Here is a 27,905-nt window from a genome sequence, read left to right as displayed (position 1 = left end):
TTCCTATGCTTTAGGAATATATACAATTGTTGGGCTGAAAGAAGTCCATTTTGGTCCATTCCTTCCTCTGAGTTAACAGCTGTCAATGTTTTTCTTTCCCTCAATTATTTGCCTCTTTTTTATTTTAAAACAAACAAACAAACAAAAATCTCTAGCTGCTTCTCTTTGTGACCTTTGTTATTCATTTGGCATTTAGTCAAACAAACTTCTTGCCAAATCATTTTGTTCTCATTTTGTCTTGGCTAACATTCAATGCCTCGTCTCTCATTTCTGCCACTAGTTCAAATAGTTTTAGACCACTATTTTTCTCTCTTTGTGCAGAGCTTGGTGCACACCAGTGACATCCCCCCTTACTCTTTTCCCTTACAAAGATGACAGACCCAGTTTATTTAAAGTTTTTATTAGATCTTTCAGCCTCTTTATCTTCTGCTGAGCTCTGCTCCACCTTTTCTATTATAAGCTTTGGATAATAAAGACCAGACTGTGTTGCTCTTCCTTGTGTTCAACGTACATTTCACCAGCAGTGATCACACTGCAGTCAACAGAGATTGCTTATGGAGTAAGGTACTACTCAATTCAAGATCCACAATCTGTCTCAGAGTGATGAGGACTATACACAATATTCCAAGTTCAGAGAGGTAATTTCCTCTGCTTTCAAGTACCTCTCTACTTACGTGGCTTATAATCTTATTATTTAGCTTTTGCTTCTGATTAGTTTTATTTGAAAATAGATATTTTTATCCCACCCGTAACATGCTGGTTTATATTTAGTCCTGTTGATGACTCAGTCCCATATGTCAAGCTTCTTAATGTTACAAATGAAGCTAGACTTAGTGCTAATCTCATTTTAGTAACCACCTCAGGTTCCCTTAGCTCCACATTGGTATAACAGGGAGTGGTGGTCCTGGTCCCGTTGCAGCCAACTTTGAGACTTCATGTAAATACCATACAAAGGAGGACAGGTCTAGGACCTGCAAATGCCCTTTTTTACATTTTAGCATATGCTTTTTATTTACTCTTTTCCAATCAATTAGTGTCTCTCTATTCATGAGATTATTAAAAATTGCAAAAATTTCCTCTACCTCTTTTGATGTCTTCTATAACTCTAGGGCAGGCCCTGATAATATCAGCATTCTTAATAGAGTTGAATTTCTTGGAACCTGATTTCCTTCAGTATTTTTTTCTGCCCATATGACTGATTTTGATATCCCTAATATGTTCTGATATTTGTTAAATTTTCTGCTTCAAGTAAGAAAAGAAGGCATATCCCTTTTTCAGTCATACCTGTGGTTTTACTGTATGTCAGAGTAGTTACAACTTTCTATAATTTCTTAATTTACTCCAAAACTTTATCAGAAGTAGGACAAACTACCATACAGTTTTTGTCTATTCTCGCCTCTCATATTTGTACAGTTATGCAATTGCCTTAGTATTTTACAGCAAAATTTCTATGATTCTATTGAGTTCCTTCTGTGTTTCAAATTAAGTCTTAGTTATCTGGCCACTTAGAACCACTTTTCCTTATTTTATAATTACCACTAAATCGCATACATAACCATAGTTTTAAATGCATTTATCTTGGAAAATTCCTCATTCCAGACTATTCTCCCCATTTCTCCTGACAATTTTCTTCCACTTCACTCTGCCACACACCTAGTGGAACCTCTCAAAAATATGAGGACAATCTCCCATTTCTACATCAGGACAACCAAGCCCTATGTATTTCTCAAAACTACACTGAGAAAGGTCCTTTTTCTTTTAAATACAGTAGAAGCAAATAATTTGATCGTACTGATCATAAGGATACTGGTCAGTTGACTCCTTTCAAATCAAGCGTATGTAAAGAGCTATGCATGTGAGTATACAAGGAAATAACAATTCTGAGGAGTTCTCTCTTCTTTCTCCCCATTTTGTCTTTTTTTATTGGTTAGCCATGGATGCTTTATACCATGGAGCAGCATAACACACTTGGCCGTTAGGGAATAAACATATCATCAGAAGTACACATTTTGATGTGCATTTCAAAGGAACACATTCCAACTTTCTGCGTAAAAAGAGTGCATAGCAGTTTTGTTGGCTGGGACCTGAGGGGCACACGCAGTTCAGAAGGTCTGCCCTTGGCAGCGTTTCCAAACACCCACTTCTCACACAATGTGCATAAATTGCTCTGCCAGACTTCCCCAAGCACCTCCTGCCTAGACCTCTTCCATCCTTCTCACCTTGCGTAGCACCAGCTTTGAGTTTTGCTCCATTCACTCTCACCCTGCGTGCCAGTGCCTTTTTATTTTTTAAAAGTAATATTTGTTAACTAACTTATTCCCCCAAACCTTAGGTTACTCTTTTTAGTGCACTGTGGTATAACAAATGCTGGTAATGACAAGGGCATGGAAACATATAATATCTTCCAATTAGATCTCAAAGATTATTTTTTAAAGCACAAAAGTTTTTTTAAAAAAGCGTCAGCTTCCATTGGTTATTATAACGGATGTCCCCTTGTGTCCTTGTGCTGGATCTTGCTGCATCCTTAAGTGAGAAGTTACATCAAAGTGTGAGCCATTACAGCCTAGTGAATAGTTTCTAATGGTTTCAGTGTCATATAGATGCTCCAGGGCATATCCAGTTAATGTGTAAGCGTGCTTATCAAAGTACTGCCTATGGGAGCTGTAATAATTTGGAGAGGCTGCTGGATGGTCCCCTGGCGTTTGATGAGGAGACATGTCTGAATGCAGGTAGTCTTTAGCTAGTACCAAGCTGGATTTTGATATTCGGTCAGAACTGGGGCTGCTTATCCTAGACAGTGTTGTGGGGCTGTTGTCATAGTCATTTTCATGTGGGCTCATAATCTTTCCATCTCGTTGCTGGATGTGTTCACAGGGAGGAGTGTTGGCAATCGTCGGGACTCGACAGACATCCCCTGCCAACTGCTGCTGAGGGTAGTTTGCAAAACAGATAGTGTGCTTCTTCCCTGTGCCATTAATGGACACCAGTGGATCAGGGGTTGTTTTCCGCAGCTGTAGTCTGTTTTCTTCCTCTTTAATCATTTGCTGGGTGGCTCTTATTAGAGTTTCAATTTTGCTCGGTTCATGTGGACTGCTCTGATATTGCTCAGGACGATAACGGTCACCTGATTCACTGGCAGAGCCAGGATCAGGTGAGCTAACGACACTGTCCTCATCCCAGTGTCCTCTCCCTAGGAAAGAGAGAAAGGAGACATGCATTGAGGTTGAAGGAGGCAAGAAATCTTGACAAACAAGTACTCTGATCCTTATTTTACAGACAGAAAACCAAGACAGAGGCAAGAGACTCATAAAAAAAGTTCACCAAAAATGCCCATGGTAGACCCCTTGTTTTTCAGTGACACCTCTAGTTTCCAGTGGAACATACAACAAGCAGCACTGCTTAAAATATACAAAGAAGAGACCTAACACCTCAACACAGACTTCCAGTGCCATCTGAGATGCTCTAGGGTAACTAAACTTCTGTATAGGCCCAGCAGATATGGCACCAGCCCTAAAGGAACTCTGTGTCTTCTGGAGCAGCTAGAGGCCAGGTAGGGTGCCGTAGGGCATGTGAAAGTGCCCTCAACACCGATGTTCAGGCCCCTGACTCCTCACTAACTCTTTGCCTCAACAAAGTCTGAGTGAATTGGGACTGTGGTGAAAACAGAAATCCCAAGGAATTACAAGTGAACATGACTCCGGCGTGTCTTCTTAGCCCTTTCCAGGAGCTAAAACATAGAGAAAGAAAGCATTGTGGAATGGTTCATGGCCCCGTGGTGACTTTATGCTGGTTACACAACAATAAATAAACAGAAGTAATGAAGCAGTTCTTCTTTAGAAGCACAACAACACATAGCTGTTAGATGGGGTTGCTGGGAAAACATGATATCATATCCCAATGCACAAATATTTGCCGTATAAAAGTTTTAGAATGTGAAAATATATATTCTTCTCTTTCTTTTAAAAATAAGGCCCATAGACATACCAGAGAAGGTGTTCAGCTTGCATGTAGCTGAAAGGACAGAATCAGACCCGTCTATCCTCACTAGGAAGAAAGTGGACACCTCAGGGTGACCAGAAACGCATGGGCTCATACGCAGTATCCAGGGCCTGCCATACTCATTGTCAGCTAATTGTCACTAATGGAAGGTGACTCCGAGCCAGAACTACCAGAAGATGCATTAAAAGAACAGAAAAGGGAGAAAATATTTTCTGCCAAAACAGCTCTGGCAGCAATGTTCACGTAGCATTCTCAAAAAGTGTGTCAGTTGTGAAAGGCCAGATTTTGAAAATGCCTAAATCTGAATAAAAATGGCACTTTTGCAAGGGAATCTGAGATATTCCTCTCCTCAGCTGAGACCAACTTGTCAGGTTTTACTCCCAAAGCTATGCGCAGACCAAAGACTCACTGAAGCATAGAAGACTTGATACAATAAAGAAAATAACCGCATTACCCAGAATTACAGCAAAACCAAGGAACAAACTAAAATCAAATTATATTATACATTCACTTTCATTACCTCTGATAAAAGTATGGAATAAATATTTAACACTTGTTCATTTGTGCCTCTGTATGATATTTCTACATCACTCTCTTTCTACGCTCAGTAAGAATTATCATGCACAAAACTTGCCAACAAAATTGTCATATTCTGCCCAATTCCCTTTTTAGGAGCAGAGAAAGCTAGCGAAATAAGTATGACAGAAGTACAGAACAGACACAAAGAAGGAGTTATGTTCTCACAGGAGAAGTGGAGAACAGTAGTCATCAGCAAAATTTAGGTGGCCTTTTCTTTCCTCATTTGTCTTCTGATTGTATTTCCTAGAACTTGGTATTTAATCAGTTTTCTAATATCAACACAGTCTTCCTCAGATTGTAGTAAAATAGTATAGGGTTTTTTTATTTCCAAACCTCATTCTGCAAGTCAATGGAACTTTACGAATGTAATTAGTTTTTATGAATTCTTCAGATACAACCTATGTTTTGACAGATTATTTTAGTAGAAAAATATTTTTTTTACAGTGCATCTGTCCTTACAACCTTAAACTCTGATTTTTAAATCAGTTGCAGTCTTCCAACTCTCAGCCTACCCTTTAAACTCAAGGACCTTGTTCAGCCTCTGAAGACGTGCTAATGCACTGAGGTTGCAACCTGCCAAACACCAAGCAAGGCTTCAGACTTGGTGCTGAAAGGATGGATAGACTAAAGTTGACAAAAAATTATAGCTGGGGATAAAAGTCTGAAACCAAAAGCAAATGTTAGTTTTAAATGTCGATTTTAAATAAAAGTATACAGCAGAACTTATAGAATCTAGTAATAACCAGTGCAGAGAAAAGAAGTCATATGGAGAACAATTTCTCAAAAGAACTTAGAGGTTTTTTAATTTCTAGTTTGAGTTTACTTCTAACTAATTTTGTGCTAAATGTATTCCATCCAAAGCAGTTTGATATTAAGTCAAATAAATAACGTTTCTATCAAGTGTATAAATTTGTTCATATTTTTAAGATCCTACCAGTCAGATATTCCTGCCTTAATTTCACAGACTAAAAAATATACAACAAATTATATTTTCTGCATATAAGCCAGACTGTCAAACTCAAATTGAACTGTAAGTATGCCTTATCTCCACAGATGCTATCTCCAAGACAAGCACATGCAACGAAAGTCTCTTTCCTTTTCTACCTCTCACATAAACAGCAGCATGTTTATGTTACACTGCTTGATGAGACGGTGCCAGTCCTGCAAATCCCTGTTATCTCTTACCATGAATCCTGTGCACTGAAGTTATGTGGGGCATACTGTTTTCATATGCTTCTCTGCTCTCAGGGGATGACTTAGTCAGGGGCAAGGCTGAACGGGAGCCCCACCAGCTCTCCCTTCCTGGCTGCGGTGTGCCAAGGAAATACCGGCCAGCTTCACATCTGCCTCCTTCACAGGCCTGAGTATGGAAATGTCGGTCATCAGTCAGCCTGGAGTGGTCGAGTGTAAAACCATAGCAGAGGGCACTGCGGTCTGAGTACTGCCTGTAGGCACAGGAGACATCATGGTGCTGGGAGTTCGGTCTGTCCGTGGGCTCCAGCAGCTGGGGAGAAGCTGTATCGGTCAGGGGGCTCCCGCCCCACTGGCTCTCGTGGTCGGACTCGGATCTCTCGGTGTGAAATCCAGAATACTGCAAAACAGGAGAAGCAGCGGGGAAATTACTATGCCTGGGTGAAATCTGCACTGACAAGACAGAGTATGCCTGTGATACAGTGGGTTTTGTGAGTGTGCCTACACGTCTGCACCTTCTGATTGGGCTCCTAATCCTTTCCTGTACAACACTCTGTAATCTGTGAGCTCACAAATGACAGGACAGACCTCACAAAACTCTAAAACATCCCATGTTGACCCTTAATAGCCACCTCCTCTATGATGTGTAATGCTAGGCTCAGCAACTTCAAGGTTGTAATTCAATACTTTTTTAATATGTCCAGGTTTTTCTTATTGCTTTGAAAGCTAGTGCTTATGTCCAGCAATGGTGCTCCAACGGTCTTCGGCAAAATGCTTTCCAAAGGGATTGAAATAACAGTTCCTAGACCATTCTCACATGTCAAATTGAAACTGAATGCATTTCAATTGCTTGTTCTGAGGGTTCCCTCTCTTTTCCTCATATTTTGTTTGTTGTTGAATGTTTTTTCTTACCTGGAGTGGTATCTTGGAACTTCTTTCTTCCTATTAGTAGGGAAAAGAAAGCCTCTTGTATATCCTGGGACTACCAATACTACTACAGAATAAAGCTCCAAAGTCATGGCAGATCAGTAGGAAGCTAAAAATCACAGCTCTGTTGCAATGTGGGAAAAAGGAAAATCTAGAAACTATTTGCCAGAAAAGGTGACTGCTAGCCAAGGAGGCAGAGTGAGCATTTGGCACCCTTGCTTAAGCAGAGCCCTCCCAACACAAAGCAGCAACTAGCAGGCAGTTGAGCATTTTTTTAGAAAGAAGTAAGGGTTAAGTTAAATGTCACAGATTTCTAGATATTCATAATGAATGTTTCAAATTTTTAGATACTTTTGGGGAAAGAAAAAAAAATAATGCGTATTAAGCCTCCTAGGATTTAGCTACCTCATTTCAAAATCTTTTTATTTATTGGAAGGGTCAAACTTCATGGAATATCTTTAAATCAGTTTCACCCATGAATATGCACTGGGATGAGACCAAAGCTGTACATGCTCACCTCTTCAGTGCTGCACACTCATGTCACAAATCGATGTATTACAACGTGAAACCTCGGAATTCTCCTGTTCCATCACTCGCCTTCCAGATGCCCACCCTGCCTAATAGGCATTAGGCCTCTCTCCTGAAAACATAAGCTTACCTTCCTTTTCATTAGATTGAGTTGCTATGAAACTCCTCATTATCAGCCAGGATCAAGGTTTTATGCACTTGCCAATTGAAAGTAGTGACCAGATGTTTGACTTACAGAAACTTAAACCATCTGTGCAACATCAGTAGTGGAACTACTTCGGGTTTTGCATTTAATTGGGTATTTCTTCAGTATTCCAGTTTATTGTTGTGAATACTGTTTGTTAGCATGATAGGTTACTCAAAGGAAAGAAAGAAAGGGTCATGGCTTTGAGGAGCTCGATTATAATTTGTTATTAGTTGTCAGAAGGATACCCTTAGGCAAAAAAAAACGTACCAGTCTGTATGGAAGCGGTTAGCAAGTTAGTACCATCTTCTTCATCGCGAAGTCTTAGAGATGAAAGCATAAGCCTGATTTTGCATGGAGGCAAGATAGTTACAGAGCCACAAAAGAGCTCTTTTAAATGCCAGTAACTTGATATATGTTAACTAAGAACTTTATTCAGCCTTCACAGTGTTATGTGACCAGCTGGAACATCTAACTCTTCTACTGTCCTTTTGGATCTAATGTCTTCAAACTGCTTAGTCACAAAGACATCTTCATAAATACCAAATGAATTATTGTAAAATTTTTGACAAAAATAAGTACATAGGAATAAGTTTCTAACAAAAAAAAAATTATTAACAAGATTTTGACTATTAAATTTTTGTTAAAAAGGAAATTCACAAATGGAAAACTACCTTTGTACCTCTCCTTGATTTTAGAATGATTTTTAGTGGTCTTTTTATATTTGACTATTACAAGATAGATTTTCTTGATTTTGAAAGTTAAGGTGAAATATAAGATACGATAAGCACAAATGTAAGTACAAAGAAGTTTAAAGTTCATTCATTTTCTTCTTAAAAACAAAACTCACAGTATGTATTTCTTTCATGAGGAGGACAAGGAAAATTAATTTCTAATGATTTTCTAATTAAATTTTATTTTTTGACAATTTATGAGGAAAATAAATATCAGAGACTCCTTCAAACTGAAAATTTTTAATTTCATTTAGCTCTAACAGTTATTCTTCTACTAGTTCTCTGTTTCTAAGGACACCTCAGGGTCCAACATATCTTCTCTTGAAGGTAATTTCTCCATTTAACTGAAAATTTGCTCAATTTTTTTTCATCTTGAACCTAACCACAAAGGATTCTGTTCCACAGGCCTTTGTGCACTTTTCTTACAGAAAGGGAAAGCATTTAAAAGAGTGCATATTCAGTATATCAGAAATGTACCAGGTAATATCATATAACCATGTAGTCAAGACCAACAATACTTCATGCATATACTTTGTACTAGATGTAAATGATGACTGTTTGGGACCTGACCCACAACAGCTGCTATAGGCCACAGACAGAATTAAATTAACACAGTGAATTGGTTGTGGCCCACATCATCTACCAAGGTTTGATATGACTGCTTATTGTTAATGTACAACCTAAGAAGACATAGGCCAAAAATACATCTAATTCACTTTAAAGCTAATCGCATGTCTATTTGGCATCGCCAGGCTGCCTCTACCACTGCAGTCCTACCACTGCCTCTCCTGGGAATCTGATGTTGACAGGTGGAATCTCCAAATACAGCCATGTGTCACATGTTGACAGGGGGAGAAATGAAAGGAGGATCAAAGATACTGCTTCAGTGAAATGGAAGGGGAAACACTATCTCTCAAGTCAGAAATAGGCTCCCATGCGTCAAATGATAAAAGACCACAGAAAATAGAATCAGAATTAATGAAAATTATGGCCAATTAAAATTAGTGTAAATATTTTTTTTTCAGTCCCAGTCCTGCCTCACCAGAAATGCTTTCCTTTCTGGGTTTTTTTTATCTGCTGACTCCTATCATGCATAATTTATTATTTTGGGGTTTTTTGATGAAGTTTAATCAGTAGACAGAAGTTAAACATGATAAAGAATTTCAGACAAGCAACATCTGAAATCCCTTCAGGTGATTTCTGAATTGTTTTCTGGTACAAACAACAACTATAAAATAAATGGTCCTCCAGCTGGTTCCTGGAAAATGAATTGCCACCTCCAGATACTAGAAATGTCTTCCAGACCACTAATCCAGTGTACCGTCGCAGTGAGAGCACACCAGTGGCATTAGCACTGACATAGAAAGGGGCTATAGGCCATCACTGATGCTATTTTCACTCCAAGAAAAGCTTCAGGATGTCCAAAGGGACAAGGAAATAGGAAAATATAAATTCCATGTCTAAGAAAAGCTTATTTTATTAGAGCCCATGAAAGTGTATTAGGCCAGTAGACAATTTAATATTTCTCGGGTGATTTTCTTTTGCCTGACCTTCCATTCCTACAGGTGTCTTGCTGGCCTAAGCATTTGTCCTGTCATAGGCAGCAACATCATCCTGCTCTACACACCATGCCAGATGTTCAAACAATAGATGTTATAGATATCTAGCTTTCTGGAAGCCTACTCAGGTTTTTATCATTATAAACATTAAATATATAGTGAAACCCTTTCAGAGCCCTCTTTTCCATGAAAAACTTTCACTGCAGCAGCATTAGCAGCTTTCCTCTTGATTTGTGTCTTAACCATGAGAAGAAACATCACAGATGCCAGCTGCATTGTACTAAGAACATATGCACGCTTTTAAATCACTTTTATCTTACTTTTTACTAATGTAATCCTGAAATGTAAAATATGTTCTCTTTGCATTCACTATTATAGGCAGAACAGATGGTGAAAGGCTTAGATTAAAGTAATACAGCATGTCCATTAAAATAACCCCCACTGCTGGTGACTCTTCACCAGATCAGGAGTTATGTTTACTATAAAAAGAGGGTTTTGCTTTGCTTTTGAATACACTGGAAGTTGCCAAAGCTTTAGGCTACAGGAAGAAATGAAAAAACAACAACAACAAAAGGTTGACTAGAATTCAGCCTGATTCTGTTATCTTTACCCCACTGGTTGATATGCCCAAATAGAGGTGGGCTGCAGAATTAATCTAGATTATCTGTTTAAAGGAGCTACAAAATCAATTTACCTCCAAAATCGGGTGTATTCACACACACCTAATGGAGAAGGCTCTTACCTTCAAAAACTGATGCATGCTGTAACACACACCAAAGCCTCCATCCAACATCCTTACTTGTGTGCATGCGTTTGTTTTACATATGTATAATCTTTATCGAAGAACTAAGATGAGATACGAAGCAACAAATGTTTATCCGGATCTCACCGTAAAACATTTCCATTAGAGCCCAGCAACAGACAAGTTTGAACATTTTCTTTAAACAATCGTCATTAATGGGAGATTAAACTCCACGGCAGTTGTTCAGATGATCACAATTAGAATGTTTTTCCAATCTTGTTGCTATTTCCTGTGTACAGAATAAATGAGGTCCAGGGCTAGCTTTTGCGAGTCCCTAAAATGATTACTATTATGAGGGAAGACTACAGGCATCTTTCAACCAACACACAATTTCCTTTTTCTGCAAATCTCTATCAAGTCTTCATCTCTCCTGTTTTTTCACCTCCTCTTTCAGTTCTCCATCTCTCTGGTAGGACAGCACTAGAAGAGCACTGTGCAAAGTGCCTGGGCAAATCCTACAGCTGTGTCATGAACTCTGGGTTGCTCTCCTCTCTGCTTGCCCTTCCCCTGCCTGGGGCTGCTGTCATAGAACCTGCTATCCCACTGTACTAACATCAGTCAGTGTTAATCAGATGCTGACCAATGCCTCCAATGTAAAGAACTCAGTTTTGAAGAGTCTACAAGTGCCATATTACACTATGTCTGCTTTCGCAGGAGATTTGAGGAAAAAAAACATTAACACTGTCTTAGGTGACCAAAACATCCATCTTTTTCACTAGTATTAAACATTCAGCTGAAATTTATTATCACAGTTTTCTTACAGATTGCATCTCACGTAACTATCCTAAGGGGCACACAGATGGCAAGGGAGAGGATTCTCAGCCATCACCCGATAAAGCACATGATTCTCTTTTCAAGAGTGAAGCAAAGTAAATGCTAAGGCTAAAGGAGGGAAAAAAAAAACAAACAATGAAAGTAAGTACATAGACTTAAAATCTCCTAGGTGTCCTTTAAGAAATACTTTGCCCACTGCCATTATTTTGCTAATAAACTTCCTGCTTCTCTCGTCCACCAAAACCCAGGCTCCTTTGTAAGCCAAAACCCAAGCCCCCACTTTTCAGCAGTGGCTTTTGAATCACACCCTAATTCTCCGCAACTGACTGGCAAATTACGTGGGCTGGAAGCTTAGGGACGCAGGCCATACCACCTGCTGCATGTTCTTCACAACAGTTTTTCTCAGTCTTTCAACAGTTTATTCAGTGGTGGAGAAGGATGAGAGGGATGCAAAGCCAAGCTGCCAGCGTTGCTTGTGGTGATGTGCTACAATGAACGGTATGACCATTTTTCAAGACACTGGCAGCTAGCACGGCTGCTTCTTTGTGTATGATGAAATCTGTGACTTTACTACCAGGCAGCTGGTAACGAAGATGCAAAATGAAACTGGAGACTAAACATCCTGAGCTTTCAGACAAGAATCCCTGCTAAACCAACAGTCTCAGCACTGCATTGCTAGTTCAGGATTTTTTCTGGTGGCAGGGAGAATAAGGAGGTACTGATGCAAGTCACACTTTCAGAAAGAGAATTGATGTGGGAGGATCAGCTGAGATCATCCTACCACCACATGAGGACTTCTGAAAGGACTGATTAAGGGGAGATAAAGGGTAATTTCAGTAAATCAAAGGTCATAATCTTAAAAACCTAATTTAGAATTAACTGTAGGCATCTTTCCTCGTTCTTTAAAGCAGTTTTAATACAATTGTTTGCTGCAGCGCATTCAAGGAAAAGACTCTTCTTTAACAACCCACAGAAATGAATGTGAACAAATGATTAAACGCAAGCCACAACAATCTCTGGCAAAAGTAGATTCTTAAAGTTAAGAATCTGAGTTCATATCTAGGTGCTTGGTTAAATATTCCCTGTAAAAATGCAGGTATTATTTAACTGAATTTCTTACCCTTGGTAGTTTTGAGGTGAAAAAGAAAGAAAACAAGGAAGTGTTGTAGACACTTGAGCTCACACTGCGCATTTTTAGAGGGTAGCTCAGAACACATTGCGCCTGCAGAGCAACCGTAGTCATCAAGGTCATTATCAGTTAAATATTGACCTGGATCCTTTAAAAATACATAGCTTTTCAAAGTTACATCACGAATGCATCCATTTATATCCACTGTGTGATGGCATAGGGGCAGTAAGACTTGCATCGTTATTTAGTAAACATGGTGGTTGTTTTGACAAACAGATTTATTTGACCTAAAGCCTCCACAATGTAAGTATGCAAGTGCTGTAACACTGTCTGCAGAAATCAGTTGCACAAATGTATTAGGTAAGCTCCAGTTCAGAGACCAAGTCTAGTCTGGTCCATTCTGCAGAGGGGATGTGTTCCTTACACATTAGGCCTGAAAATGAAATCTGGAAAATTAAAGTCTACCGACTCCAATGGCCAGCTCCTAGTGCTTTCTCCCTTTCAAAGCTTTGTAGATAGAAAAGCTTTCTTGTTCCAGTTCAGCAAGCTAGCTTGTTGCTTTCCCTCCTTAAAACTCGCTCCTCCTAAGATTTCAGTATTAAACTGCTGTCAAACATCTGGCAGCTTCCTAGATATGTTGGAATTACTAAAGCGCGAGTAAGAAAATGAAGATTTCTCAACTGGCAAAACTCACAATCTTCTCAAACCAAGTATTTCAAAACCAACATTTTCACTTGTCTTTCTGTCCGCTCCTCATTAACTGTGAGCCCTGTGCTGTTATTGTTGTTGATGATGATTTATTACGCATGCTGAAACATAAATGTTTCCAGCCTTCTAGAAACAGTTTAAAGAAACATATTCCTGTCTCAAGATCCTCTAACCTGTCATCCTTTATTCCCTTTGAGTAACACGTTCTTCGGCCCATTCTAATTACGTGGGTAAAATAGCAGTCAAAATCAAGATATTCAAAAAGATTCAGTTTTGTTTTTCAAAGACAGCTACCTGTGGGTACGGTGATGTCCTTGATTTTGACTTTGTGCTCGAGAGGCGAGATTTGCTTCCCTTTCTATTATCCGTTATGGTCGGAGTTGAATTTGCGTATGAGAATGCCGGCTTGGTAGCAGTGACCTGATCCAGGGAGAGCTGTAGTCCTTTATATTCAGTATCCCTATATAAAAGGCAAAAGTGAAAAACAAACTCACTTCATATCTTAATGGGAAACATTCCTTGGTTCTTAGTAGGGGGTGGAAACGAAAGATATTTTTAAGGAAAAAGTATAAAACCATCCAGGGCAAGTCAGTATATCCCCCTAATACATATAAGTAGTATAGTTTACTAAACAATAGCACTACTTTTATACTGAAAATATGATTGCTTTTTGCATCCAGCTGTTATCATCCTGATCTACTTTCTTCAGTAATAAAAAACAATGGGATGGAAATATTTATATTACAGTTCTGCATTGGTCACATAGCTAAGCAGTAAATAGGATACATTTTCCTCAAAACTCTTACCATGTGTGTATATGTATGTGTGTTCATGCATGTGTGGGGGTGCACATAACAGCTTACATAGATGACTAAACAAATTAAGCTAATTTTTTTTATGGAAAACACTTCATCTTTAAGGTTGCATTTTTCATTGTTTACAAGGTTTCAGGCAATTGGTTCAAATTTTTGAACTGTTATTCTTATATGAGTCTTGTGAGTGCTTCTTCCTCCGTTTGAAGTTTCTGATACTGAAAGAGTTTACCAGTTAGAGAAAACGGCTAAATAAATAAAAATCCTGTGATTTAAATAGTTTAACATGCACTCACAAAACACTCGAGGTTTTCTGTGAGGAGCTAGATATAAAGGCAATTTGTGAAGTTCAGTGTTAGTTTCTTCAATCTTTCTAATGAATACATAAAAGCAAGGAAAACTGGCATTATCCACAATGTCTTACTGATCATAACAAGCGCATATGGATTGGACTGCACCCCTCTGCACACATCTGCCTGTCTGCTGATACCCGGGGGAGTAAGAAATGAGCTCTCCAGCTTTCATGTAGTCATACGGAACCTATTCTGACAATGATTTATTGAAAGAGCAAAGCAAGAGTTTCTTCCTGACCTACCTACCTGGAGGAAAAGAGGAAGGATTCATGGCTTTTCTATTCCTTTGTGTTAATCAGCAGAGAAGTAGGAGAGCAAAGGAAGAACAATGTTTCGCTTATGCAGTCAAGGAGGCAACACATTCATTCACACATTACCCCATACTCCATCTAAACCTAAAGACTCACACTCATCCTTAATGAATTACTTTAAGAACAAATTTTTCACCCAGCTTTACCAGCAATATCTTGCTCTATAATCACACATATATTGATGTAAACCATGACAGTCTAACTTTTTTTTTTTTTTCCCAGAAAGGAACTACACCACAATCTAAGCATATGACAGCTTAGTACGCTGAAATGCTTTCATGGATAAAATCAGGCACAGGCAGAAGGATAAACTTGATAAATCACTGAAATACATGGAACTGGAAGAATCTTTGAACAGCCACAGGTAAACCTGCAGAACAGACAAATTAATTAATGCCAATTCTACACTAAATTTTTTTTGCACCTGATAAACAATGAACTTATTGGTAGACGAGGCTTAGTTTTCTTGGCAATGCAGACAAAGCGTATATATCCATGTACATAGAGCACATGAAAACAAATCACAGACTTTGGAACTGTGATGACTACTTTGTTTCCAGTCCATAGCAGACAGAGATTGGCTAAGTATAACTAATGATCTGTAATGCAAAATTGCTTCTTAATAAGGTAATTTCTTAAAATTTGGGCTTTAATAGAGGTAGGCCTCTGCTATAATACTTGCATTTCAAATATCCTGCCTGCAGTGAAAGCATCTGAGTATAAGGATTTGCCTCAGCTTATTTGAAGGGTAAGACTCATCCACCTATATTGAAGTAATTAATATTTCCCATGCTTACACCTAGAATTTCAATCCACACACCTTGTCTTGACATGCAAAGCATCTGTTTCCATAACTGAGTCTAACTAAATTATCTTCATGTTACACAAAACATCGGAAACAAAGGATGTCAATTAATCTTCATATTTAACTACTAAAGTAGCATGAGGCATTATCAATAGTCCTGAAAAAAACTATCAGTCTCATCCTGATATACACATTCCCCCTGACTATTTGCTTGCAAGAAAAGGAAGGGTCCTGCAGTCTTGGTGTCAGATGCAGAAAGTATTGTCTCCAGAAATTAAAATTAATCAAAACTAAGTAGAAAAGTTGTTCACAGCCTTAGGGATATGAGGAGGTTTCATTTTGGAACCTACCAACACTTTTGCTTCCCTTTTTGCTGCAGAATCCGTAACTCAGCATGCCTGCCATTACCTCAGCATCTCTGGCATATGCCACCTTGTAACTGTCTGCTGCTTTCTCATGTCAGTGGAAGAGTTTTTAAAAATTTGAAGAAACACCATCTCAGTCTTCAGACCACAGACTGTCACTCCAACACTACTTGCCCACTGTTATGATCTGTGTAAGTGCTGAGCACTCAAATCATAGAGACTGCACTGTACAACACTCCTAGGTCATGGGAATCTAAAACAAACAGGTAAACCAGGTCTGCCCAAAACCTTGCATGCTGCTCTGTCTTATTTTTCTAAGTCCCTGGTATCACTATGGTGAGGAGTCACCCTCTCAAAATAAACGCCACAAGCTGGTATTTTCAGCCAATTGCCGATACGGTAACATCATTAAACAAAGGATAAGAAGAAAACTAGCTGAAGTTCTTGCTGCCAAATGCAGTTTCCCCTTAGAAAAAGAACATTTCTGCACTCTCCTGGCAGATGAAACACCTGGACATGTTTACATCACCAAGAGATGATTCATCTCAACCCTATCGTAGCACAGCTACCCCTTAGAAGAGCCAAGATTGATACCAGAACACCACTAGTAACAAGCCAAGATAAATACTAGAAATTAAAAAAAAAAAAAAGCAAAGGAGACATGGAGGAAGGGTTCTGTGGTCTCTATGTCAGATGCAGAAGATGTTCCACCAAGAAATGAAAATGTTTGAGTATATCCATATGCAGTCTGAGGGAAACGACTAGAGGAACCAGGGCTCCTAGTGGTATGCAAACTACAGATGGAAATTCTGACAACTTCCTGGAGGAATTAATAAAACTTCCACCAACCACGGAACTGTAATCTCCAGATTCCTGTTCTCAGACACCTCAGTCCTCTATAACACAGTCCCGGCGACACAGTAGTACTGCATCTCATGGTCTACAAGTAATTAAAAAAACAAATGGTGGATACGAGCCTATTCCTTCAAGGTCCTCACCTTCAGGATCCCACAGGGATCCATATAATCTACATCTATCTACATGAGACTGCTGAGAGAGAGAGTGATATGGCATGTGTTCAACTGCTAACAGTATGTTGCTGACAATCTACTATTTATCTCATTTTCTGATGCAACTATCATCACTATAAAACATCAGAATAACTACAGGAAATTAGCTCTTCAATGAAGAACAGATGGATCAAACTGAATCCAGACAAGACCAAAGTGATGCTTCTTTGCAAAGAGAAACATGTTGAAGACCTCCACCTTTTCATGATGGGAAACAGCCATTCTCTCCACAGTTGGATGGAAATTCTAGGTCCTCTTTGACTTCTCAAAAAACTTGGATTCATCAGCTTTTGGTAGCATATGCTTCCAAAAATGTGTTATTTCTCCTCTATCTTGTCCCATCCCCCTTAGGAGAATCTGGCCAGTATGTTCAATGCATCAGGCACCTACTGACTGGATTACTGTGCTTCACTGTAAGCAAAAAATATCAGAAGACAAAATGCAAAATCTGCTTGCTACAACATGCTGCTTCCCATTGTCTTCTCAGATCTAACTCCCAGCAGTATTTTCACCATGTGCCATATCTCTGGCTCTTCCAATGCCTGTTATAAAGCTTGGGCTTAATTCTGAAAGCACTTACTGATCTAATAGAGCTAGCATCATGAAAAACCGAGGATCGATGGCTGCACCATCCGCACTTCTCTGCAATAAAGCATCTGAAAATTGACTACAAAGCATTCTTTATTCAAAGAACCTGGTTATAGCAAGCTGCATAGATGGAGAAGGACAAAGACTGAAGCAGAAAAGCTTTTTGAGGGCGAAGTGAATCTGCACAGGACTTGGATGCCAGCTGAATCTGCAACACTTTTGTGAAGAGTTCTCACAATTCAGCTTTAGAAGACACTTTCTACCTCCTCTAATTACCAAAATGAAACATGGTGGCAACAGTCTATCTAATGAAAATTTGAGGAAGAAGTAACGGCTGATTAACAGACCCAAAAAAGAACAGTAAGGGAGCATTAGAGCACCATAAAACCTGAATTCTTGGCAAACAACAGAGCTTGCACAAACATAACTACTGAGCATATGGATAGAGCTCACCACGAAACTGAAAAAGTGGGAGTTTTTTTATATGCCTTTGTTGAAGGAAAAAAAAAACTGAGGAAAAACTGAGTCAGCATCGCTAGAAATAATGTTGGGAAGACTGGAATCAGTGACAGAAGCCCCATGGTTGTGGTATGGCCCAAGAAAAACTAAAATTGTAGAGACAAGTCAGGCTTTTTTGTAGTTGTGTTTCTTGGAGTAATAGGGCAAAGTTTGGGACTACTTTAATCAACATCTAAAAACTAAAGTGAGATTAGACATGAACATTAAAGAGCTAAGGGCACAAATAGTTTTGAAGCTATTAAGATTCCCTGCTTAAAGACAGTGTTGGCTATGGAACAGAAGAGAACTTAAGCCCTGAAAAATGCTTTCAAAATAGAAAGAGCAGCTGAACAGGATGTATCCAAAGGAAGGAGTAAAATAATGATATCCATTAGTGAAGAATAAATATCCAGATTCAACCAAAAGAACTTAAGAAGAAGGACCATCAGACTCAAGAATGGAGATCTTATATATGTATGATCATAAGCAGCATAACCTTCAAAACAAGAAGAAAATCTTCAAAAAAGAAGAAAAAATTATCAGCCCATGGAAAACTCTGCAAAAGCCATAAGGAAAAGTACTTTTTTACTTTAATGCCACAACATGCCAGAAAGGAAGAATAAGCTATACATGTGGTGACTGAGAATACACAGATAACCAGCAAAGAAACAGGTATTTACAGTGTATTTAGTTCCATTGAAAGACACGAAACGTAGACACCTTAAAGAAGATTCACGGAAATTCAGTTTTGAGATGTGGAGTTATGGCATTAGAAGTGCACTTAATTTAATCTCTTCAGCAGCAATGCAAATATCAAGACACGACTGGAAAGAGGTCTTTCTCTTATTCTCAGGTATCTATCAGCGGATAGTCTGAACAGCATGCAATGATTATATTGCCACTGGAAATCACAGCAGACAAAGAATAAAAAGGCATCAGGTGGCCACCTTCATCTGACAAACACTGGATAACCTACACCCATGTTATTTCTTATGCATATTAAAGTAATTAATGAAGTACAAGCTGGAAGTAAAAGCATTAGATGATCTTAATACAGCAGGTTCCTACATCATGGGTACAATCACTCACATGACTGAAAGTGCAAAGCATTATTCGTGCAAAAGGAAACAAGGTGTAATATTAATTGGATGCACTATTGTTTTTATTGAATACATAATATATGTTCATCATTTCCTCTAGTTTTACATGAAAAATCTATGAAAAGGGACATATGCCCTCCGCATTTCGTTTCATTAAAAATCAGAAAAATTATATTTGTCTGCTTTGCTGCCAGTCTAACAGAACACAGAATAGAAACAGTGAGTTTAAACTGAAGGTGTTAATGTCATTAACGTTCCATCTCTTTTGCTGAGTTGTTGCAATTCAGTTAAAATCAGCCATGAAGGTGGTAAAAGTCTGGCACTTCCTCATGCATGTCTGACCACAATACTGTAATATATCATTCTTCTACTTTTAGACAATGCCTGCAACTTTCAACATTTCCACACTCCACCTCATGCAATGCTAACAGAGTGCCATTCAGCAGATGAGTGAAAAGAGAACAGATTCTGGCTGTTTGTCATCTTCATGGCTTTCTAAATCAGCAGATGGTACAACAAAACAGACAATTTCCTCATCTGTTGTGTCCTCTGTTCATGTACAATATGTCTCAGAAATGTTTACAAAGGCCTCAGTCTGCTCGAGACACTTGTCAGGAGGAGTGTATGTGATCCCTTCAGCATCTTCCAGAACCAGTCAAAAAAAGGAGGTACTGCTTAGCTCATACAGGTAGCCAAATTTCAGGACAAAATGGGAAAAAAAGCTGTTGAACCTCACTGCTTGTTGTGAAACTACACTGACCTTCAGTTGTGTGACCTCAGAGATACTCCCTGCCTCAGTTTTTCCATCCGTAATTGGGACGATATTAGTAGTTCTCCTTTCTAAAATTTTTTGAGTGAAAAGTCCTGCATAGGCCTGACCTACTGCTCATTACAGTAAATGGAAAGACCCTCCAGAAATCTTTCAAGAGGTTGTTTATCATTAGTACACTTGACAGTTAAGCAATGTATGTACTTGGAGAAGTAAGACATCTGTATATTGGATCCCTTCATTAAGTTTCAGGCACCCATTTATCTCCATAAATAGCATAAGCAAGAGTAGCTGTTTACATCTTGTTGAGTCAAAGTTTACAGCTTCTCCAGCCATGAGATCTGCATGCATGATACCATGTTTCTGCATCTGCATTTAAAGAGCAAGCCAGACCAGGAAGTTTAATTCAATAATTTGACACACTCAAAAAAACTGAAGCACAAAGTTTCCTGTACAGATCATTTAACACAAATGCCTGAGACTATCTTCTAACTACTGTCAGAGAAATTTTATATATTCCCTGATTGGTTTCTCATCTCGGAATGCAGTCATTTAACTTTCAGCTGGAGTTAAATAAAACATCCTGGCCTCTAGATAATCATGGTGTGGCAGAGTTTTCAGCAGTCCGAAGGTACAGTTTGTCATTCCTAACCACATGCCTAGCCATCTCTGGCTCCAGAAGGACCCCTTTGTACACTGTGTTTGCCTTTATTTACTATATTTTCTAAACGAAAATATGCACCAGGGATCTATTCTTGTTTATGAATAAAGTGCCTAAGATAGCCTAGGCCAAGTACAAATAAATATAATTACCATTTTTAGTTACAGATAGCACTGAAAAAGTGTTTTAAAGAAGTGAAATACAATAACCTGAGTTTAATTCTGTGACATTTATTTGTACTGGGAGTGTTTTCTTTCAAGTGCAAGGTGCCTAGGAGCACAACTGGCTAAAAGTCATGGTCAATGTACATTCGGTACTTGCCAAGTTAAATGGAGAAATACATTTGACAGGAGTTTATGAACATTTGTACATGTTAGAATCTGCCTGATAATGAGAAATTTGGATAAGAGGGACATAGTCTACAACAGGAGTTTTTTTGGATGGACACCAAACAGTTAAGAATACTTTATCTGAAGGTATGTCAAATCTTGCAGAACTCTATGACTCACATCCATCCTGTCAGCCTTTATTAAATAACTGTGGTGACTTCTTTGCAACCATTTGGGATTTTCCATTACTTTAAATTCACCTGCACATTCAAAATAATATTCCTGAATAAACCAAAAGTCTGTTAAATGAGACTTTAAAAAGTCTGATTTTTTTTCCTCCAACTACTACTCCCTTTCAACAACTCCATAAAACCCAATGTCACCTCAGTGCATGTACGCAGCACCCCTTCAGGAATTAATGCCACACAAACAGAAGTTCTCACATATTCCTATAAGATGGTTTACGTTTCACAGAAAGCCAGACTGACAACAGTACCACAGACTGCTGTTATACAGGGTAGACTTTCCCATCTCAGACTTCTTAATATTTTTATGTGCTAAAAAATATACCTTGAATGCCACCGACACCTGTAAGACACCAATCTAGTAGCCAAGTGGTCTAGGTTCAATTCTCAACCCTCCCACACACTGCTGGTGTCACGTTGGACTAATCATGTTTTGTGGGGTTTTAGCAAGCTCTTGGTACTCCCCTGAGCTTACCCTCAAGGCAGCCAGTGGAACCTTGAATTTGGGTGAGATCAAATTTAGCCCAGCACTGATCACTTCTGAGAATCCCTACCTTAACTTTTCTGAATATTAGCTCTGAAAGGGAGGATAAAAATATATTCTTGTAGGAAACAATTTGTGAAAGGCCTTTGTCTGTCTCACCTATTAAACTTAAACTTTCTGTTGGAAGGAACAATCTCCCACTGTCATTACATATGATAGCTAATGTTACTAAGCTACCTTTCAGCTGCAGCCCCTGGCTACACAGATCTTACCACTGATAACAAAAATATATTTCCCAAGACCAGTACTTATGTCACTATTGATGCAAAGCATGCTTTTATTATTTCAGAATCTCCATGTATTCAGCACAAAAGTTTTTAACTATGTCTTATACCTTTTATCCTTGATTAAACCTCTTCTAGATAGTTAATCATTAATGATTTCTTTACAGTCGCTGTGCAAACAGTTCATTCATGTTTACGACACATCAGACTTCACAGAGGTGTTCTTTAATTGGATTCATTTATTTCTAATCTGCTTAAGCCCTCACCACTGTAATGCTTGACTAAATATATATTAAACTCTCTTATTTAAACTGCTAAAATAAATTTGAGATGTATTCTGTGAATAAAAATACTTGATTGAATACACACAATACTATTGTTATTGTGTACCTAACTGAGCAGAAATTATTGGAAATAACACACTAGATAGCTATCAGATACGCTTGGACAAAAGGATTTGAGAGGTTGCTTATGATTTTTTGGTAGGTGTTATAAAGGGACGTGTTTCTAAATCCTAGGAACTCCTACGGCACATGAAGGTATATAATAAAGACAGCCAAAAGGAGCTTCTTATGATTTTCATGAAGGATGTTGGGTATTTTCTCTTTAAAATCCAAGCACTTTTTTAGACATAAGAGTCTCATACCAGTTCTGTCCTCTCATGGCAAGGAAAAGGGCTAAAGCAGCCAAGATATTTTCAAGAACTGAGTATTCTGTTTTGTAAGTAACTGTAACTGAAAATTTGGCACAAAATTAGAGAAAAGTCCTGTTTCTGGGTGTTTGGAAGCCACAGAAGACAGTTATGTAGCTATGGACTCTGAGTCATTAGGGGCATATACAATACTCTCCTCTATAGGGCCTAAGTATGGTCTTTAAAACCTAGTTTCAGATTTTTCTTTCTAAAACTAGTAGCATTAAACACCATTTTGGTGAAGAACCCTCTAATTTGCATGTCTCACCACTTACACTGAGAAGTTTCACGAAAGAATGATGCATCACATTGCAGAGAGGTCACTGATAACACACGCTGCTCTGTGTGTAAGAAAATACACATCATTGCATAATTATGCAGTGAATCAGGATTATAAAAATTATGATACCTCGCACTGTACACAAACACCTCATGCACCGACACAGCAAATATTGTATACTCTAATCATTCAATCTGAAAACCTGAATAAGCTGAGAGTGGGACAGCAAGGATGGTGGGCTTGGAACAGCTTCTTTGTGAGAAATAGTTAATGAGACTCCTCAGGCTGAAAAGGTGACAGGGAGAACAAAATAAGATCTGTGAATTATGAGCAACACAGAGAAAATTAGTAGGAAGCTGTTGTTCACTTCTTCTAATGCAAGAATTACGGGGTAAGAAAGGAATGAAAAGGTGGCACTTCCACAACAAAAGGCCTTTCTTACCACATTTACTTAAGCTTGGCAAAAGCTCACATGGTTTCAGAAGGTAGAGAGATGAATTTGTGGATAAAAAATACCCACTAAATATTGACATGAATACATTGAAAGATCTCACCTCCTTCTAGGAAGTCATTTGAACTCTTCAAAGACTGATAGTGCTGAGGAAGCATTACTACGTGCTTGTCCTATTTTTATACTCAGTCCAAAGTATTTGCTATGGTCACTATCAGTATGTGTCTGTTCCTATATAGCTGTTCTTGTGTTACATTCTACACCACAGTAGTTAAGCAGTTTCATACTTCAGTTCCTTTGAAACTGTGCAGTGAAGAGTGGTCCTGAAAATTTGCTGTTATTACTTTTAATAATTTACTGCAAAAGTTAATTTATTGATATTTTAGATTTTATCAACTCCTCCATGTTCTCCATAATTAAAGCTTTTGTTGTGACAACTTTCCTAAGATCCTAAGGTGAACACTTCAGAAAATTAGTTAGCTTTTCTGTGATGACTTTCTGGATGAGCTTTTGTAACCTGGGAATAGTTTATTTGAGAAAAAGAATATGCTTTAAAAATGATTTACTGTTCATTCTGTTTGTTCTGCCTTGGGAAATTTCCTATCTGCGTGCCTCATAGCATACCGCTTCATCTTGCCAGCCTGCTCTTTCTGATCAGCTGTGCCTCATGGTGAAGAGACATGCTGAGTCCAAAAGGGTTCCTGACCTCTGTCTGGTGAGGAGGTCCTATTTACAGTAGATAGCTTTCTCTTTCATCAGATTTATCCTTTCTTGTCATAAGACTTTCACCTTCCTCAGAAGAAGTAAGATTTTTCTACCATGAAAGCCTTTCCAATTCACTTGCTCAGAGTTCCTCAGCTTTGGCCAAGGGACAGCAGTTTGCCCGAGAGCCGTTGTGTGCCGTTATCTCCCCACAAAGCAAGCAACCATGATACAGTACTTCATAAATACTTTTCAACTGAACCTTGTTTTGCTTAAATTCTAGACGATGTGAGGGGAGGAAGACAGGCAAGGATTTGCATGTATGTTTTGGAATTTGGGGAAAATGGCTCTTTTGGTTTTTTTACAAATTAATATACCTGTTACCTCATTTCATTATTTGTACCTGAGTTAGACTTGCTTTTATCTCCTTCTTACCCACAGTCAAACTTGTACTGCAGCCAAATCCCACTTGCATTACTTTCCACTTCAGTCTAAGGCTCTGTTCACATCGGACTTGGGCTTGGTCATCCAGCCAAGAAAAGCCCCTATCACGAGGCTATAAGATAACACATAATACTCTGTTTTATTTTATACTTTCCTGGTCTCTGATTTTCTCTCCTCAGAGTATACATTATACACGGTTCTATTTGTTAAGTGGGTCCATTAAATGTTAAAATTGATGCCATATAACCTGATTGACTACCTAGACCTCCTGGACCACAAAGCTAAACCACCGTACATTGCACAACTACTGCTGACCCTAAGCCTTCTATCACATTTGGAAGAGAGAAATTTTTAATGGTAGTTAATGCTTTTTGACAATTCTCCTGACAACAACTGATCATTAACACACAAAGTTACAGAAATGTTAAAATCCAGCTGATGAAACTGATGAATAAGTCTCCAGTGGGTTGAAAGGTTGTAGGTATTGAAACACTTTCTAGGCATATCTAAGATTTCTCAAAAAATAAGTAAAAATCATCGAATAAAACACAATAACATCTAGCTACAATCTTCTTTAGGAATTTAAATCTATTATCTTACTAGTACATTTGCCCTCTTAGTCCTTTCGTCTACCAGCACAGGCAGGGGCCTTAGCTGGCTTCAGCCACTCTGTCGTCACTGCTTCACATGCACATTTATCAAGGGTTTCTCAACACCTAGAAGTGTCTCTGACTGGGCCACTGTATGTTCTCACAAAAGCATCCAATGTATATACGCAGATTGACTCCACTTCCATCCTACAGCTGTCCTTGGACCAATGCTACAGCTAATCTGCAGCTGGGCTAAATGAACATTTGATTTGGGTTCATATAACAACTCCAGTATGTCATAAAGTATGAGATTTACCATACTTGTGGTGACCACTTCTGTAGCACATATGCAGCAACTCCAGAGGATCACACCTGTGCAAATGCTGCTGTGCACCATCCCTCCTACTGCTTTCCTGAACTCACTAGATATCGTCATGGAAGCACCAAGCGCATATTCATGTTAAGTTGCACAGCTGTAGTCACACACATATGAAGCTTTCTTCGGACTGAAGCCACATCCCCACCCCCGTTTCTGGTTTTCACCGACTAGAAAGCACTAAGGAAGCTGATCGTCTTTCAGAAGATGACACATTTTCTTTAACTCTCCTACCAGCAGCTTAGGAACAACAGAATTATTTTGGGGAACGCTGTTCAGTGGTCTGGCTGCAAACAGGAGGATGCTATCAAGCTATTTATCCCCAAATCCAGCCTTTTTTGAGCAAATACTCTACTGGGATATGCCTTATGAAGAAGTCATTAAAGTTCATTATTTTGTTCTATGTACAAAACAGCCTTTGGGAACAGCAAGAGAAAAATAGTGTGCAATGCCTTTGGGTGGATTTCGGTTAACCAAGGCCTAAGTCTGAGGAAGAGAGTTTTCTATAGCAAAGCCCAGGCTACCAGCTGCCAAACATAGTACAGAGATGATGGAAAGCCACAGGCTGCTTGGAAATCGGCTGCCTTCAGGGCAGACTGTGCATGTTCACTCGCTAAGTGACAGCACAGATGTAAGGACATTGAATGTTGGGTGGGTTTAAAGATCTTCATTCTAGGTTATGTCAAAATATCCACACAATGCTAGGGATATAGCCAAACTTTAGTTAGTCAGGCATTTGAGTTTCCATAGTTGCACTGAAACTTCAACAGATAATAGCTGTTATTTTCAACATTGCTGCCCCCAAGATTTACACACAGCGGTTTGTAGCTGAAAAGCTACGGCTGTTCTTTATTAGCTCCCAATCCAACAGAGTAACAAGCATATCCTTCAAGTCATCTCTATTTGGCAAAGCCAAGGAATATTCTAATTTCTAAATGTGTGCCTCAGGGTTTTTTTTTTAATTTCAAAACTGAACGCGCTAGGATATAATCATGTACTGAAAGTTGTGTCTAAGCACTTTTAGAGCCTGCCATGTGCTCGAGTGCTTGAGTAAATCAGGACTTCTGCAATTTAATTGCACTAAGTGGATGATAACAAGAGACAACAACAGGAATAAATCGTCTAACTGTGTTAAAGATCATGTGATTGACTCCAGACTTCAGCCATCCCAAACCTTCAGCAGGGTCAGGCGCTACACCCTTGTTCGCACAGAGTGATGCCTGCCTCCATAAATAGTGTCATCAAAGTGAAAGGGGCTGCCTCTGAAGTAACCTGCTGAGTACAAACACGTGTGCTGGAGCCTGGCCCACTCTGTAAAGTACAAAAGAGAGGTGAGGGAAGGAGAATTAGATTTTAAACAGATACTTGCCACTGCTGAATGGACAAAGGAGATTTATTCGTTAACACTTAATTTAGGCCATGTTGAAATGCCACGTTTGTGTGTGTATGAATAAAAACTAGCAAGAACACCATAATGGAGAAGAGCTTACTTCAGAAGCAGTTTACTAACTTATCACACCTGTTGTATCTCATGATAATTACAGTGAAACAATATGGAAATCGCAACAGTACTGAGATGCAGCACAGAGCAGCGAGAGCAAACATGCAACAGATTAAGGAAACAGAAGCAGAGCCAGTAAAATTGTAAACCTGCTTAAGGAGCACACTGTTGCCGTTACGAGAGTAGGAGCCAGTTCTGCATCCCGTTTTGTGCAGAGTATTGAGAGGGTGATAGGGTGGAGGGGAATCCTTTGGCAGCAGTCCAACTGCTTGGCCTGCCTCTTCTGCAAGGCCACCAACAAAATCCGTAGACAAGATGTAAATGTTGTGTGGTAAAACCAGTAAATGTTCTTCCCACTGCCTTGCTTGTCTTCAGCTCTCTGAACTCTCACAGAGTAGTGGACATAACCTTAAATGCCATGGCCAGTGGTCTCCCCCCCTCTGCCATGTAGGACCACCACTGGGGCTGATCCCCAAAGGGACTGAAGCACCCAGCTGCTGCAGCGGTGTTCACAAGCCTCGTTTATGCCATTCAGAGTGCAGAAGGGCAGAGTAAGGATAAAGTGTGAACAACGTCTCTAGCAGGAACAGCTGTGCTACTGTGCACAGTCCAACGCTCCCACGTGAAGTGAAATCTGTGGCAGTTTACCTTAAACCATAAACTGTGGCATTTTAGGAGTAAGAGTCCCTGGAGCGGGCTCTGTACCTTTCATCAGCAGAGTGATGCAGACAGCTGGAGATAGTAATGGCTTCAGCCATTGCCCCTGCTGAATGAGTCTCAACCCCAGACAATCATTTTACGAGATCTGTAGCTCGGTGTTTGGGAAGAGGGAGGTTGCAAATGCCTGGAACAGCCAGCACACAGAATGGGAAAAGAAAGAAGTGGCACTAAAAAAGTGGCATTTGAAGCCACTTTTCTTTCTTAGAGAAACTTCTTTGCAATCTTGAATTTCATGACACGTGAGACTACCAGTATGCATGCATTTCAACTAATGAATTATTTTTTCCATGGATCCTTTAATCCTTACTCTAGCAAATAAAACTTTCTTCCTATGAGCAGTGACTGTGGACTCTGGTCCACAG

General features: G+C 39.1%; 1 protein-coding gene across 1 annotated transcript in view; it reads right to left on the bottom strand.

The window, feature by feature from the left end:
* Positions 1–2,459: 2,459 nt before the first annotated feature.
* The window catches only part of SIM1 (SIM bHLH transcription factor 1), a 44,945-nt gene continuing 19,499 nt past the window's right edge, over positions 2,460–27,905 (bottom strand). Inside the window, exons 9-11 of the mRNA XM_075447199.1 lie at positions 13,409–13,574; positions 5,764–6,169; positions 2,460–3,190 (exon numbers count right to left, since the gene is read on the bottom strand). Coding sequence (XP_075303314.1) covers positions 2,460–3,190; positions 5,764–6,169; positions 13,409–13,574 — 1,303 coding nt within the window. The remainder of the gene's footprint in view (positions 3,191–5,763; positions 6,170–13,408; positions 13,575–27,905) is intronic.

Source organism: Opisthocomus hoazin, chromosome 2 (genome assembly GCF_030867145.1).
Source record: "Opisthocomus hoazin isolate bOpiHoa1 chromosome 2, bOpiHoa1.hap1, whole genome shotgun sequence".
Classification (NCBI taxonomy): domain Eukaryota; kingdom Metazoa; phylum Chordata; class Aves; order Opisthocomiformes; family Opisthocomidae; genus Opisthocomus; species Opisthocomus hoazin.
This window is presented reverse-complemented; position numbering and strand designations above follow the sequence as displayed.